General features: G+C 41.1%; 1 protein-coding gene across 1 annotated transcript in view; it reads left to right on the top strand.

Moving 5' to 3' along the window:
- LURAP1L (leucine rich adaptor protein 1 like) overlaps positions 1–15,959 on the top strand; it is a 30,370-nt gene extending 14,411 nt beyond the window's left edge. The window contains exon 2 of the mRNA XM_032768689.2: positions 15,226–15,959. Coding sequence (XP_032624580.1) covers positions 15,226–15,603 — 378 coding nt within the window. The 3' untranslated portion in view covers positions 15,604–15,959. The remainder of the gene's footprint in view (positions 1–15,225) is intronic.
- Positions 15,960–17,864: the final 1,905 nt, after the last annotated feature.

The following is a 17,864-nucleotide window of genomic DNA, read 5'->3' as shown; positions in this document are numbered from 1 at the left end:
GCAGAATCACAATGGCACCAAACGGCTGAAAAGGGAAGCGATGCACCACGGGTCGTTGGAACAGGAAGCGGAATGACCCGCACCCTTCCGTCCCCTTCCCACAACCCCCAGCAGCAAATTGGGACGAGGTGCTCTGTGGGATAGCTGCCCACAATGCACCACTCACAACAGCGCTGCAACTGGTGCAAGTGTGGACACACTGCAGCGCTGGTCGCTGTCAGTGTGGACACACTGCAGCGCTGGCCGTACACAGCTGTACGACCACAGCTGTAACGGCCAGCGCTGCAAAACTGTAAGTGTAGACAAGCCCTTAGTGTTTAGCTATAAAAGCAGTTCACTGGTCCCTGGAATGGAGACACGGCTGCTGCCTCAGTATCCCTCCCGCTCCCTCCCTCCCCCGAGTCAACAATAGCCTTCCCTGACTGTACAGTGTTTTGGGATTCAGCCCTACAGCTGAATGCAACAAGAGTCTTAGAGCAAAACAAAAAATCCAAACAGAAGTCAGTCCTTCCCCCTACATTTTTTAGCCTAGCCTGTGATTTCCAGACATCCTTCACAATACTGTACATCCAATGATGTTGATGTTCCATGCTGAACCAGGACCAGGCCATGCTTTCCTTGTACCCTGTTTTATAAAAGGCTACCGCTTGGGGGTAAGATTGTCCAATAAAGGGACAGTATACCTTGTGACATTTGCTAAGATAGGGGCATGGTTAGGGCAAGCTGGCTGGGAGGTATTCCAGAAAAGAAAGTGTCGTGCTGGTGGGTTAGCAGAAGCAACCAGAGAATATAGAAAGGTTGATATCTTTATCCTATGTGCTCATCTTGTGCCCTAAAAGTTAGCAAACTAATTACATCAGGATATTTGGCTGATGCTAGTCTCCCAGGAGATGTCATTGGCCAGTTGTGTGTGTGTGTGTGTTTGGGTTTTTGTTTGTTTTTTTTTAAATCTGTGCTTGGCACAATGATTGTGACAGTGTTTCACTGATCTACAGTTTGTCTAGAAAGTCATGCTTCTGTGTGCTCCAGAATGGATTACTTTAATGAGCTCTGGGATACCTGTGAAGAGCACTCAAAAGCTACAGCTAGTGTAGAATTCAGGAACTCTCTTGGTTTGTGGTGTTGGTCCAAGGCAGCATTTTGCATCAGCCTGTCAAAGTTAAACTAGCTTCCCACTTGATTCTGGGTGCAATTAAAAGTGAAGACACTGACCAAAGGACCCATATGTCCTTTGGCTGCTGGCTGTTTGAGAGGGAGAGAGGTGATCTGTGCTCAACCACATCAACTGAGATCAACTAAGGTGTTTAGAAATGCCTTCAGATCAGGAAATTCACTTCCCCTTTGTGTCTGGAAGAGCCAAAGTTTACTAATACTCATGGCGTGGAGCAAAGCCCATGAAACACAGGTGACATGGACAATAAGTTGGTAGAGTGATGAGTAGCACTGGGTTGGGGAAATTTTGTCCCATGGAAAAATATAAACAAAAATGAAAAAAAAATGTTTCTGCTGAAAAAATTAAAACTTGAAAGCCAAAAACTTTTGGCTTTAAACTGAAAAGTTTGTGGTTTCTTAAAAAACAAAACAAAAAACAAACTTTGAATTTGAAAAATTGCTTGCTTCCCTCTCTATTTATGAAACACAAATACCTTAATCAAAAACTAGCACAGTCTAATGCAATATAATTATTATATTTAAAATGGATGCCAAATACCCTATAGGAACTTTTTGGAACGTCAGACCCTAATTTGAATTTTGCATCTCACATGCATCTTTTTAATTAGTTGTACTATGAAATCAAATATGAAAAGACTAGTACTTCAAGAAAGTTGAGATTCGGATCCAATTGTAGATCCTAACTTTTGGACTCTGAAATGGATATTATACTCTTTAACATATATATTTTTAAAAAATACCTTAGTTGGAGTTACTTTTGACCAAATGGAACACTATGGTCTTTCATGGTGACATCCAAGCAACAGCTGCAGATTTGAATAAAATCATACTGCACACTAAAGATGATCTTTCAGTTGTTTTTCTTTTGCATTCTGAAGTTTTTGACTGTACACAGTGTTTGGATCTAAACCCATTAGATTAAGAGGGATCAGCAGAACAGGAATAATCGCTTACTGAGCAAAGTCAGAAGTGAGCAAATGTTTTCCCATTCAGGCACCCAGTACTACACTATAGTACATACTGTCTACTCAGAGTCATAATTAAATCAAGACAGGCATGGATAATGCAGAGACTTAGCTGTGCTCTTTTTGAAATTCAGTGAAGAAAACTACTTATGTTATTGAGCCAGGATGCCATCTGATGGAGAGGGAGGGGGAGAAGTGAAGCTGTGTGTTGCTGCTGAGCCAGATGTCCAGAGCATATGATAATAACTCTGTCCTGTACCATCTGCTCTAACACTTGCTGACACCAGCAGCCATTTCTTGCCACTGGCTGTTGACCTAAATGTTTGCACTTGTATTATCATGTCTGCCAACATATTTGGGCTCACATCATCAACTTTCTGAACACTTTGTTTCCTCTTCATGTAATGTGAGACATATTTGTAACATCAAAAGTTGTTTTTATAAACAGCAGCATCTGCATACTTAAAGGGGTTTAGAAAAATCTGGGCTACAATAAGTCAGGACTGCTCTGAGGCTTTCCATTCCACTCACCTCCATACACTATTGTTTCCCTACAAGATAAAAAAGAAACATTTAAGTCTCTTCTAGGTGCAGTGTTCCTTCTGGTGCCATATGCTTGACATCTGTCTTTATCAGGCTTAATTCTGGGTCTAGCAGAGATGAATTAGCCCTTCGTTTTTGGTAATTTCCATGTATGTTCAATTAATTTCCACTATTGTAGAATGCATGAAAAAATAGCAAAGATTGCCTGACTCTCCTAGTGGTTTGCATTGCTCACTCTTAGGCTATTGAACAGAAGATGAATATACCAGTCTGATACAGTATAATTGTCATAGATGTAGTGAAGGTTTTTTCCTGTTCTTATTTCTTCCTCTTGCACAACAGAGAATTGTTAGAATCTTTGAGTCATGTGTGTTTTAGTTGTCATATGTAACCTCAAGATACAGAACACTGTTTGAGGAGGTTTAGTACGGAATTATTTTTCTGTGGACTACAACTGGTTAATGTTGTGAGTAGCACAAATATAGCTAAATAATTGGCAAAGAGAACAGCAGATTGTAGTACAGGGGTTGGCAACCTACGGCACGTGTGCCAAAAGTGGCACGCAAGCCGATTTTTGATAGCATGAGAGGTGGACTGAGTAGCTCCCGCTGCAGCCACACTCAGCACCCGCTGCTGGCCTGGAGGAAGGAACCCCAGGCTGGCAGGGGGCTGAGACCCCAGCTGGCAGGAGCCAGTGGCCAAACCCCAGAGCAGCGGCGGGCTGAGATGCTCAGCCCGCTGCCGCTCTGGGGTTCCCACTGCTGGCCCCTTGCCAGCCAGGATCCCACTCAGAACCCGCTGCTGGCCAGGGGGAAGGAACCCTAGGCTGGCGGCGGCTGAGCCCCAGCTGGCAGGAGCCCGCGGCGGAAACCCCAGAGCGGCTGAGGGCTGACCCGCTCAGCCTGTCGCTACTCTGGGGCTTTCCACCGCCGACTCCTGCCAGCTGGGGTCCCACCGCCAGTCCCACTCAGCACCTGGGCTCCTGGCCTGGGTAAAGGAACCCCAGGCTGGCAGGCGGTTGAGACCCCAGCTGGCAGGAGCCAGCAGCCAAACCCTAGAGCAGCGTCGGGCTGAGCTGCTCAGCCCACTGCCGCTCTAGGTTTCCCACTGCTGGCCCCTTGTCATCTGGATTCCCACTCAGAACCCACTGCTGGCCTGGAGGAAGGAATCCCAGGCTGGCAGTGGGCCGACACCCTAGCTGGCAGGAGCCAGTGGCCGAAACCCCAGAGCAGGGTGGGCTGAGTCCCTGAAGCCCCAGACCTGGGCGGACTGACCTGCTCAACTCACTACCACTCTGGGGTTCTGTCTGCTGGCCCCTTGCCAGCCGGGGTCCCCTCCGCAGCCCCAATCGCCTTGCTTATGGTTGGAGTTCCAGCGCAGGCCCCCTGCCAGACAGGGTCCAGGCATCCGGCCCTGCTCAGCCCTACCAGCCGTCAGCTCCACTCACCCCAGTTGCCGATCTGCGGTTCCAGCCACTGGCCTCCTGCCAGCCAGTTATCAGCTGATCACTCCGAAGCCTGTGTGCAGCTTAAAGTATCCAAATATGTGTCACCAGACGTTGGAAAACTCAGCAAGGAAAAACAAGGGCAAGGATCACACTAAACTAATAAGGTCTGCATTTTAATTTAATTTTAAATAAAGCTTCTGAACCATTTTGAAAACCTTGTTTACTTTACATATAACAGTAGTTTGGTTATATATTACAAACTTACAGAGAGACCTTCTAAAGAATGTTAAAATGTATTACTGGCACTGCTGAAAGGTTGCCGACCCCTGTTGTAGTGAAATAACCCAAATAAATAAAGTGTAATTTAAGAGGGAAAAGAGACCTCAAGAAACTAACATGATGGCAGCACAATTTGACTGTGTGTGTTTCTTTTCTGTCAAATCGAAGTTAATGAACAAAGTTGCACATTTGTTTGTGTTTCTGTAGCATATGAAGACAACTATAAATCATTTTAGTAGTCTCATCTACTGTACAAAAACCAGGAATAATTATGCTAATAAAATATTCATGCTTAAAACTATTTTGCAGTCACCCACAAAAATGTTTTGGGATCCATTTGTGGGATGATTTGAGCACTTAAGAACACTTCATTGAGCAAGTTGCTTTGCCTGCTTAGTGTAAAAGTAGTTAGTCTGACCTGCCATGCACACTTCCTCATTAAAAATGACAGGTGCTTGGTTCTGTGCCATTTTCAAGTGTTCTGTTTTCTTATTCTGCCTTTAAGTGGGTTTCTGGTTACAGTTTAAAAAAGAAATCTCTCAATAAACTGAAGCCAAAGCATTTGCTGTCTCTCCTGTTTAAAGGCCACTCTTAGGAAAGTTTCATTATGTTGCTACAGCATGTTACAAGAATCCTAAAGAAACATTTGTTGTGAGCTTTGAATGTATAGTTTCTCTTGAACTGCAGCAGACCAAAAGGAGATCATCACAAGGCTGTGGTCTCCCTCTAAACCTGCAAGGTCAAGGGCTCAGACAGCAACTGTCAAGCTTTAATGACTGCTCATTTTAAAGAAGCTGCAACTTAGAACTGATTGTGATATATGCTGGGTAACATCAACTAACTTTATTTTGGGTACTTTGGGGGCTCAAAAGAAAAGAAGTATTAAAAGGCAAGAAATGGAAGCTGCTAACTCCCTTTTTTTCTCCCAATATTTTCTTAAGTTATTTTTTTCACCATAATCATTCTTACTACATGAAAAGAAAGTAATAAAAAAAATGCAAGGATTATGTGCTTCTCTGATTTGCCAAAATATTTTAAATATGAGTAATTGTAAATGTTGTTTAAAAGTACAGTTGATAATGGACAATGCCCAAGAGATCAGCAGCTCCAACGCCCACATATCTTTCACTAAAAATGTAATTTGTATGAACTACAGCCCTCAAAAATGAGATAAGGTCTACTGTAAATCTAAAAAACTCAAGGCGATAAGGAAATAAAAAATACTGTTAGCCATGCAACATAACATAGATCAGGTCAGAAGCCAAGAAGAAAGAAATGCAAAATTTATCTAAATGACACCAATTTAAGTTTTAGTGGGGAAGGTTGGTTTTCACAGGAAGAGGAGCCAGGAAACATTCTGTTTGCACCTCTGGCAGAGAATTCTTTTGTGATCTTGGGAAGATGACAAAGGGGAACATTTTCAAGCTTAAGGGTGAGAGGTTAGGCACCTTCATTTGTATATTGGCACCTAAATAATGGGCTGATATTTTTAAAAAAGGAACAGTGTTCCTGAAAATCTAGACCGCTGATTTTGGTGCATCAGTATGAATTTAGGCACATAAATCAACACTAAGACCTCGATTCAGCAAGGTCACAGTAAAGTCAATGAGACAACTGATGTGTTCAAGTGGCCTGGAGTTCTAGGAGCTCCTCTGAAAATCAGGTTGCTCATGTACCTGGTACCCTAACTTAAGGGACTAACTTTCATGCTTAAACATCTCCATACCTTCTTTTTCATAAGTAATAAAAGGGATAATAATATTTCTCTACCTCACATGAGCATTATGAGGCTAAATTAAAGATAATGAAGTGGTTTCAGATCCTCAGATGTAATGTACTATACAGATGCAAGATAATATTAATAGCAGCACTCAGCATTCTGTGGGGAAAGGGGAGCAACTCAGCTGACTATATTACGTAGTGAGATATCAGTAATAGAATCACAGTTGGATCATAATAGTGAAAGGTAGGTAAGACCTCCTACACTATAAGCTGTACAGGATGTAGTGGTTGTGTTTGTACAGCACCTAGCACAATGGGGAACCTCTCCTGACTGGTGCCTCTGGACGCTATTGTAGTATAAATATTAAACAATAGCTCACAGAGTCCATTCAGCTACAAGTACAGAATTTAGTGCCATGCTTGTGGTTGTCACTTTGTAAATGAAGAATGCTGGTTTCATGATTTATTGGCTAACTTCATCCTTGTTCTAAACAAATATAACTCCAGTGACTTCAACAGAATTGTACTCACATACACTGGGTCTGAATTTGAGTCTATTAATTTCTGTAGAGTTCAATTTGTGATATACATAGTCTGCCAAGGACTGACTTGTGTTGCTGTTGATGAGTTCGATATGCTGTCTGTGGTTGGTATTTTAGCTGGTCAGATCACATATTTTCAAACCATGTATATTGCTAAGTGTAGATGGTTTCTTCCATTACCCAGAAGAGAGGACAAATTAATGAACTAAACTACGCTAAATTGCTACCACATGAGAATTTTTGTAGTGGGAAAATTAATATCAGGAAAAACAGAGTATACTTAATTGTTTTTGCTAGAAGATGGAGAGGACTCATAAAGCTTAGAGTAAGGTAACTTTTTCAATGTTGATTTATTGTTAAAATACTTTTTTAAAGGCTTGGCAAACTTGAAATATATTGAGATTCAATTCCAAGGAAAGCAGGGCTAACCCAGTAGAAAAAATAAAGAGGGAGATATCTATAGATGGTGCCAGAAAATTGTTCAATGTGGATAACAGAGGAACTAGAACAATTAGGGTAAGAAAGTTGAGACTCACATATTTTACACCCACCATGAAAGTAAAAAATGAGAAGAAACTTACCGTAACTAATTCTAATACTTTAACTGAGGTAACTACAGTGGTTGCATTTAAAATGTTGCTTCTAGTTTTGAAAGATTCTGCTGGTTTGAGATTCTCTGTACATAAAATGGGAAATGTCATTGGAACTGGGACTATTTCTCAAAATGGAAGAAAATTGCATCTGTGTCCAGTTTACCTACCCCTCTGTCCACTGAGCCTTCTCCCCAGAACTACTTCTTACACTCCAACCCTTTGATCTGCTTTTAACCAGCCACCATGTTTTGCTAATCTTTCCCTCCCCCCTCCACAAAATGTGGGATGTGTCTCTAAAATTATAAGGGACAGGACTGGTACTATTCAGCTGTAGGCCAGTGATGTGTTTCCTTCCCCTATGTCCCCACAAAGTTTCCCAACACTCACTTGATTTACTTGGGATGCACTCTGGGCAGAGGATTTGGCTTTAGGGCAACATGGTGTCACACTTCCTTGCCCATCTCCTGTTTTATATACTTGCCATCCATGCTATTGGGCACACACAGTAAAGCCAAGTGTTGTGAAATTTAACATTATTTAAACATTTTAAAATTATTTGTAATTAAAGTACAGTTATAGCTACCATTAATACTGCTGTAACTCTGCTCTTGGCAAAGAGGGTCGCATCGCTTCATCAACTAAAACAAAGGAGTGGTAGAATATTGAAAAAGGTCAAAAATATTTCTAAGGATTTACTAATGCCATGTACAGAAGGGAATTTGTAGTGTGCCCTATTCAGAAAACCATAGGCTAAGCATTGATTGCCAATGGCCTTTTCTAGCAGCTGTAGACATTATGAACTTGATTTTACACTGATATAATCAGAATCAATCCGTAACTCACTGTAGCTCATTTTCCAGCAGAAATAATAGTTTTCTTCTATAAACCCTTTAAAAATATATATTCTCATTGTTCTGCAGAGAAAGGTTTTCTTCAGTCTTATATGTGAGTGGCTTAAACTGAAAATGGAAGGGAGTCACCAAATTGATTGTTTGTTTGTTTTTCATAATTTTGTGTCACTCCCTCCAGCTCATGTATCTGTTTTGATGTTGGCTGATTAGAAGAGACTTCCCTGTGGATGACATCAAATTAAGTGACAGGGCATAAGAGCCAGCCTATAGCACTGGTTGCATGCTATAGAGGAGGACAAGACAACAACTGTTTGCCAGAAAACTGGTACCCACTCATCCGAATTTTTCCCAGCCCGTGCTATGCACTGCTGTTAACTCGTGAGAGCAGCTGTAGAAGCTTTTCTAAAGTAGTTTTAGATATGAATCCAAACTGTTCAGTTTCTCTGTGAAATGCATCTGTTATAGCGTTGTAATAAATGGAGCTGTCAAACATGATGAGATTATATTACCTTTAGTCACATTAATCGAATCTTCTTTCATTTCATTTGTTTACCACTATAGTTACATTGGCTAAAATCACATGACTGCATACAAACTAATGTGATTGTCTGGACTAACATAGATAAAAGTGGCAAGAATGCCATAGGTAGCACACTGTTATCTGATGAAATAAACCCCACTGAGGAAAGAAAGTATTGTGTGGGCCACCTTTTGTGCTTGCTTTGGGAAAAGTACAACCTTGGTATGAGCCACTTGGGAGTAAGTGGTGGTTTGTAGGGAGAGTGTACAAGTCAGCAAGAATGCAAAAAATTGCTACTAAGTAGGTTCTGCACAAATGCTGAAGCTGTGGATGTAATTATGGCAACAACGGGCTTCCTGTTAACTAGTTTTGAAATACATAAATCTAATTATCAAGAAGAAACCATTACATCAGTAACTTTATTGATGTTTGTGTTGTTTGGTACTATATTTAACTAGCCTTCAAGGAAATTCCTGTTTCCTGAATTTGCTCCATTTCAACAAGCTTGCATTACACATCGGGGGTGATTTGCTATTGTCGCAATAGCAGCCCAGTAGTCCAGGCAGATGTCTTGCAGTGATTTATTGGTGGGAGCGGAGGAGACCGCTTAGGCAGGAGGGCTGGGAAATCATGAATCTCTGATTTCAAAACATCACATAAAAATAATGATGGGTGGAAAATATGATGAAAGTTGTGATTGGCAATATTGCCTTGCAGAATCCCAGATCCATTAACTTAATAATGCTTGTGATACTGCCGTGAGGATAATTCAAAAGTCATTCTAAGATGAGGGAGGGTGGGGAGGAGTGCGTAAGAGTTAAACAGGCTCTAAAACTCAGGGATATAAGATCTAGAGATGCTTTTGAAATGTCTAGTGTATTAACAGAACAAGGATTTATTGGAAGAGGCGGGTTTTGAGCAAGTATATCAAGGTAATATAACTTAGTATATTTTGAAGGATTTGCAATTAAAAATATATATATGGAAAAATCAAGTCCAGAAAGTAGCCTTGCAAAAATAAGAGAAAGCATTCAATTCCTCAGAGTATGGAATCCTTTCCAGGCTGTTGTGGATTAACAGTGGTGATGAAATATTCCTGTACAGAAAGTATGAATTTGGAGAACCAGGTAAAATACCTGTTGCCCAGCATGACCGATTTTATTAATTTTCTTTTTTATTTCTTAGTTGAATGAAACTCTATTTTAAATATGGACATGTACAGACAGTAGTATATATCATTTCAGAATTAACCATCACAAAAATTAACATGTTAAATCATATGGAGGAAACACACTTACAGTGTATAAAAAATGTACATTTTCACTAAATATATTTTTTAATATTTTAAATATATACATGTATATACCTATTCGGTAAATGATACTAAACTCAATGTGACAAACATAATTTATATATATATATATATATACACACACACTTATCAATGTACTAATATTTTATACATTTTCCTTTATTTGATTTTAGTAGATTTTTATCAGTTGCATGGGATTCTTATGCCTATTATATTTTATGAACTATAGCCATGGTGCCCACATGACTAGTTCACCTGAAATCAGTGGGACTACTCACATGCAAGTGCAATATTAAACACATGCATGTTTCCAGAATCAAGGACCTATATGGCTATAAATATACAAATCTTCTATCTGCAATATGCAATGGTTGGGATTCTCAGAAGCTTTCACCTCACCTTAACTCTGATCCCTCTGAAGCTGATGGGAATGACCAGCTTCAATGGGACCAGAGTAAGGCCAATACTGAGTGCTTCTGAAAACCCCACTTTACATTTATGTACCAAACAATATATAATTTAGTATGGCAAAATGTAATATGACATCTAGGAACAAAGAATGTAGGCCACGCTTGCACAATGTGGGACTCTATTCTGGGAAACAGTGACTCTGAAATAGATTTGGGGAATCATGGTGAATAATCAGCTGAACATCAGCGCCTAGTGCAATGCTGTTGCCAAAAGGGCTAATGCAATCATTGGATGCATAAGAAACAGAGGAGTCTCGTGTAGGAGTAAACAGGTTATTTTACCTGTGTTCTTGGCACTGGTATAACTGCTGCTGGAATACTATCTACAGCTCTGGTTCCCACATTTTAAGAAGCATATTGATAAACTGGCACAACCAAGGACTGAACCCAGATCCTCAGAGTCTATCTGTGCTTTACCTGCAAGAGTCCTCTGACAAAGGCCCATGAACTCCAGCTAGAAAAAGATTCACTGTTCTGCAAAGCCTTACCAGCCTGACAAATTCATTACACCTATAACACCACGCCCATGGTTTTTATCCATAAACGATGTCATATGAGGTCTCTGAATAAAATCTTAGATCATACTGATCCCCGTAACTGTTGTGAGGTGTATGTACAGAAGATATTTAAGGAATTGCATAAATAAATCTGTGTCCAAGGCAGAGCTGACAAACAGATTTCAGGTCAAAGGATGTTCATTCACCTGTCTCTGTCAGCCATACAGATAAGCATTGTAAGCAGCACAATGGAAGCCCCATTTACATATGGAGTCAACAGGAAAGGAGTGCGGGGAAGGGTGGAGTGCTGGAAACAAGCCATAGGGGTTAGTCTGGCTATGTGCAAAGATAATTAACTTTGGAGATGTAAGTAGAAGGCAAGAAGACACCCCTTTATCCTGCACCAAAGAAGTAAACAGATGGTGCATTTACATTTATGAAAACAGGATCCCAATCAGCCTTGGTTGGAAACTCTGCAAAAGACATTTTGGGGCAGATAAAACTTTTTTAGATAGAAGATTAGCTTGTTAACTTAACACACTTTCTCGAGATTAAATTTATGATTTTGGTTTATATGTAACCCTTCTGCTTCCATTATCCCTACTCAGTCGAATCTTTGAATTTCTGTTCTTTGTTAATAAACTTACTGTTTTAACTTTAAACATATTTAAATGCCGCAATATTGAACAAGAAGGTGATCCGAAATTAAACCATCCATGCTGTTGTGTACACTGTTCCTTTTGGGGACAACTGACCTGGTAATTCTGTGAATGTTCATGGATGAAGGGCTGAATACTACAGGACCTTGAATACAAACAGGCTTGGGCACTGAGATACACCTGTTAACCTGCAAGGCAAAGAAAGAGATGGCATAACCTAGAGAAGAGAGTTTGGGTGGCTGGGAAGGGCTGGCAATGTCAGGGGAGTGCTCCCTCTCGCTGGAGGGACAGTGGTAACAAGGTGACTCTCAGTCCTAGGCATCCTGAGAACCATCAAAACCTCACAAAAAACTTTCACAGATAACATGAAGTGAGGTGATTTTATATGTAGAATATTTTTACATTATATGAAGAGTATTTTAAAATATAGTTTAAGAATGTATGTTTCTTTACAAGGGAAATACTAATTTTTTGCAAGGGAAGTACTATTAATTACTTAGGGGTTGGCGAACTTTTTGGCCCAAGGGCCATATCTGGGTATGGAAATTATATGGCAGGCCATGAATGCTCATGAAATTGGGCAGTGGGATGTCGGAGGGGGTGAGGGCTCTGACTGGGGATGCAGGCTCTGGGGTGGGGCCAAAAATGAGGAGTAGAAGGTTGTGGGAGAGGGCTCTGGTCTGGGGCAAGGGCTTGAGGTGCAGGGTGGGGCTGGGGATGATGGGTTTGGGGTGCAGGAGGGGGATCAGGGCTAGGGTAGGGGGTTGGGGCATGGGAGGAGGTCAAAGGTGCAGGCTCCAGGTGGTGCTTACCTCAAGCAGCTCTTGGAAGCAGCAGCATGTCCCTCCTCCGGCTCCTACACGGTGGCATGTCGAGGAGACTCTGTGCGCTGCCCTGTCCACAGGTGCTGCCCTCGCATCTCCTGGAAGCAGCAGCATGTCCCCGCTCCAGCTCCTACATGGAGGTGCAGCGCTGGCCAGGCAGCTATGCACCAGGCGCTGCCCCTGCAGCTCCCGTTGTCCACAGTTCCCAGCCAATGGGAGCTGTGGGGGTGGCGCTTGGGGCATGGGCAGCTTGTGCAGAGCCCCCTGGCTGCCCCTATGTGTAGGAGCCAGAGGGGGGACATGTCACTGCTTCTGGGAGCTGCGCGGAGCCACAGCATATGCGGAGCAAGCTCCCAACCCCACTCTCAGGCTGGAGCACTGAAACAGGGCAAGCCCCAGACCCTGCTCTCCAACGGGAGCTCAAGGGCCAGATTAAAATGTCTGACAGACCAGATGCAACCCACAGGCTGTAGTTTGTCCACCCCTACATTACATTAAGACAGGAATTGGGAGAAACTGAAGACTTCTGTACTTTGCACAAACCAATTATTTCAATGTTACCCAGACACTGAGGCCAAAAATCAGGATAGAGAAATTTTTACCTAACTATACCTCCAGACACCTTTCTTATACTGGGCTGAAGACAGGGTCTCTATGATAGCTCTATCTCCAAGTACGTACATTTTAGGGAAGCAGAGAATCACCTCACTGGTGTATATAGATTGCGATCAGTAGCATTTTAAAACGACTGTCCTCTCGTTTTGTACAGATGTAAATAACTACAAAGGGTGTAAGGCAATGGAAAATTTGGCCCACCCGAGGATTGCTTTGCATGTAGGCATCCCTGAAATTGCCAGCCTACCCTCCTGCAACCTGAAACCTTGTTATCGTATTTGATATTTCCAGGAACTGTTACTATCAGATACTGTTCCCCCTCCACCTGACCTGCCAGGAATATCATTACTTATCAGTATAGGCCAACTTCATGGTATCATCTGGGAAGTTAGAAAAGACAGTTCTGATAATGTCAGGTGCCCATGAATTTAGAGGTGCTGGACAAATAGACTAAAGTCTTGTTGGCCTCTCTGACCGTCATATTCAGTACATCTGTTTCATGTGACAACTGCGGTTTTATTATTTCTAAGTGAAGAAGAATCTTGCAGTTCTTGGCAACCCTGATTCTGGTTCTGATCAGTCCTGGCAAGGAATATAGTTTTGTTTTTAACAACCCCTCCCATGGTAAGGCAACAAACACCTGTACTAGATCATAATTCCCTGAATTGCTCAAATTCCTACATTCAAACAATAATTGTAACTTTTAATGGGGTTTTAAGGAAATAAAGAAACTAACTGTTGATATTTCCACTGAAATATACCACTACAGCAGTCCATTGTGCTTGAGCCACAGACATTTCAATAGTTTGTGACAACCAATACAGTTAAATTGTTGTCAGAGCATAGATAAGATGCCATGCAGGCTTTTTATTTACTTTAATTAAATCCATCACTAGTGAGCTGCTGGATAAATAAGCTTCACCTGACCTGATTTTAAAAATAATCTGCAAGACCAGCAACTTAATTATTTTACTTTCCGTTACTTATTTGGCATTGTGTATGTGTGTTACGTAGTGCCTAGAGGCCCCAGTCCTGGTTAGGGCACCATTTTGCTAGGCACTGTACATACATGTAGTAAGAGACAAAAGGTGGGAGGGGAAACTGAAGGACAAAGAGGAAAAATGACTTCAGGCTCCAAAAGTCACGCAACAGGTCAGTGGCAGAGCCAGGAATTAAAACCTGAACTCCTGATCCACCAGCAGTGCCCTATCCAATGAGTGATACTGTCTCTTTTTTGGTGATAAATTTCATAGACTGAGGAAACTTTGCTCAATTTTTGTTCCCTCTCCTGCTTTACTCAGCAAAGCTGTTTAGTTCCATTCTCTTGCGGCTTCCAGAACTTAAAACTCATTTGGCTGCTTGTAAGTCACAGAACGGTACTGTCTTTGGCATATGTATGTGTTTCTGTGCATGTCTGGGGGCAATAACTGAGATTACGTAATTATTTTAGGATTCGCAGCCCAGCTAAGCCAGTTTTTTAACTGAAATATTGATCCTGAAACTTGCAACCTGAACTCAGATATGATTTGAGTGTCAATGTACTGCATGCCTTCCTCACAGCTTAGGCCCAGTTGAGGACTTAGTCAATACTCTCAGTTACAGTACCAATAAGAGAGGCTCTGGATAAATAGCATGCAGGAGAATGCAAGTTTTGTACATATCATAAGTGGCCTACATTTAGTGTGTTTATAGGTTAAAGGTTGAATTTATGTCCTGTTTGTTTGAAACCAGAAGAAAATGAAGACACGCTCAGAAATACCGTTCCTTTAAATGGTAGCGGCACTTCCAGTAACATTTCACCAGTATTCTGATGAGTCCTATACTGAACTAATTTAAAATGAGGTAAGATTAGTTTCTATTAAATGTCTATAAGGGCTTAACTCCCACTGAAGTAAATGGAAAGGATCTCATTGACTTCAGCTGGAGTTGGATTGGGCCTGTATTCTGGTATAGCCCAGGACAATTACAAAGTGCAAAGGTACTGATTGTAAGTATGTGATAGTGGAATATTGACATGGAATAATATCTCTCAAAAGTTAGTATTCACTACTGCTTTATTAAAAATATCAAATCCAGATTTCAAGCATGAAATCTGCTATCATTTATTCTTTACCTCTCCTTTTGGTCACAGCCTGCATTATTTAAATTGATTTCACACTCATTTGTTTAAAAAATACAATAAAATTGATTTTTGTTGTTGTTTTACTGTGCAGGTTAATCTCCGAGCCACTGATGTCAGGCTTATGCGCCAGCTACTCATCATCAATGAAAGCATCGAATCAATCAAGTGGGTGATTGAAGAGAAGGGAACCATCATCAGCAGAGATAGTAGTTTGAGTGGGAGCCTTTGCAGCTTGTTGGAAAGTCAGGAGACCTCCCTGCAAGGCAGCTGTAACAGTTTACAAGACTGTAGTGATGGACTGGATGGAATATCAGTGGGGAGTTACCTGGACACTTTGGTGGATGATGTCCCAGGTCACCACACACCTTCAGATATGGAACAGTTCACTGATACTTCTGTTCTAGAGGACTCACAGACCCTGCACAAGCATTCCAAAATTGAGTCTGATGAATACTACTGTTTTGGTTAATAAAAAGAAGTTCCAGAGGGACATGACTGCACTTGTATTTATCTTCCTTCTTTGCTGCTATTTTATTCTCTGTGCAAAAAAAGAAAAAAATCCTTTTTAAAGGAAAATTTACTTTGAATCTACTTTAGAATTTTGCTGTTACTTCTAACTTTTCTCATTCTGGGTGGTTTGTTTGCTTTTTTTCCTTTTCTTTATCTTAATTTATTGCTGTGGTTTTGGGTTTTGTTTTATAATCCCGTATTTACAACTTTAAATAAGATGAAGGAAATAAGCTTTTATATTCAAAACAAGACATCAGGGATTGAAAGTACCCGTTTATATTTGTTTGACAATAAAACACCTACTGATACCTGTAATTTGTAGTTAATCTTCTTGAGTAACTAATATCTTGATTTCCGAAAGGCATCGATTAACTGAAGGAGTTTGCGCTTTCTAGTTCTCCAGTCTTTGGCCTTGATCTTGCTAACACCTATACAAGAAATTAACTTCACTCATGTGAATAGCCACATTTCATTATGTCACAGGGTGCATGTTCCTTCTGATAAGGACTGGGACTAATTATCTGAAACAAGGTAGCTGCTTCTCAGTGGGGCCAGTGTAGCCTAGCTTGGACTGATTCTGTTGGAGCTATCAGTCCCAGCTGGGGTATGGCTCAGAGCATTTTGCATGAAGAGGCATTCAGGAGAGTAAAGGACACTCTTTGCAGGCTCTCCTTGGGGTCTGAGAGGCAGAACTGCCTGGAGTAGAAGTTTAGGCAGGGGTGGCTGAAAATTGTTGCCAGAATCTCCTGGAGAAGATAGAAGCCAAGGTGGGGTGGGTTATAATTGTTTGGCCTGAGTTGAACCTTGAAATGAGGAGGACTGTTTAAGCTCCTCATTTGCCAGGGGACTCCAGGGGAGGTGGGAATCCAGTTGTCCAACATAAGGAATAGGAGTGGCACAAGGCTTTTAAGAGTCCATATGAACAACCAGCAATAAGAAGTCATGTGAGATCATTTTAAGTTGTACCTTGCAGAACTTTCTGTGAGACTGTGAACCTGTAAACTAATAAAGAAGCCTCAGCTGGGGGCTTTCCCCTCAAAAAAGTTGTTTCTTTAGGGATTTGTGAGACCCGAGTCCATACATGCTACAGAGGGACATTAGGAGGCCTCGATCCTTTACTGAATACAGTAGAACTTCTTACATGAGTAAAGCTAAACATATGCATAAGGGTGTTCAATATTGGTGTTTTAATTTACAACAGAGATATATCAATAAGTTACCAGGATGAGAAACTTTCCTTTTTATCAGCCCATGACTGCATAATAAAATGGTAATGGGTAATTCCTGTCATAAAGTTGAATGCTGCCAGTACATTGTAATCCACAAAAATCATGCTGGAACTAGTGGGCATCTGACATTGACCACAAATATCCATTTGCAGGAGACTCCCATGCTATAGATGCCACTGGTTTGTTTCCACCAGGACTATCAATAATGCTTTGGGGAATATAGAGGACTAAATTAATTCTTCTGATACATGCTCAGACAGTAGACTTTTTATGTGTAGGGGTATATGGCTGGAGAAATCCCTACAGGAATCCTAACCTTCTTCAGGCCTTGTTCTGTGTTCTCCTATTTGTCATTTCATGGGTGCGCCAACCTGGTCAAATATACACCCTTAACACTAGTGCAAGTGACCCGATTTAGAGAGTAAAAATCTTCAGAAAATACACTGGAATTTACATATTTTCCATAATATAAATTGGCCATTCCACTGTGGGTTTTTGTAGAATCCCACAGTAAGCATGTTTGGGGTGGGTAAGTAGTAGGATGAAAGACCTCCAAAGAAAACTTAGATGTTTGAGGAAATGGTGTTGATGAGTCAGTATGCGGTTCTTTTCACTTTGAGACAACACTAAACTGGTACCACAGTTAAGAGATGCTGTGATGATGGAGGTTTCCTTTTTTAGATGAAGTGTAAGTGTTAAATCCTCAGTTGGTGACGTCAATGGTGCTATACGAGTTTAAACCTGCTGAAAATTTTCCCCCTTATATGTAAAACTAGTGGCTGAAAGCCCATACTGTCTCACAGGTGTAAGTCATAAAACAAAGCACACACACAATTTTGTTTTGTTTAAAGGCCAAAAATGGTTGAGAACTTAAAAATTAGATAGTAACAGACCACAAAGCCATGATGATTGAATCTGATACTCCAAAGAAAAAAAGGCTCTCCATTACGCTTGTAGCTATTTCGATCACTTCACGCTCACTCAACAGATA

Source organism: Chelonoidis abingdonii, chromosome 6 (assembly GCF_003597395.2).
Source record: "Chelonoidis abingdonii isolate Lonesome George chromosome 6, CheloAbing_2.0, whole genome shotgun sequence".
Lineage (NCBI taxonomy): Eukaryota > Metazoa > Chordata > Testudines > Testudinidae > Chelonoidis > Chelonoidis abingdonii.
Note: the sequence above shows the minus strand (reverse complement) of the source record. Positions and strands in the feature narration are given on the sequence as shown.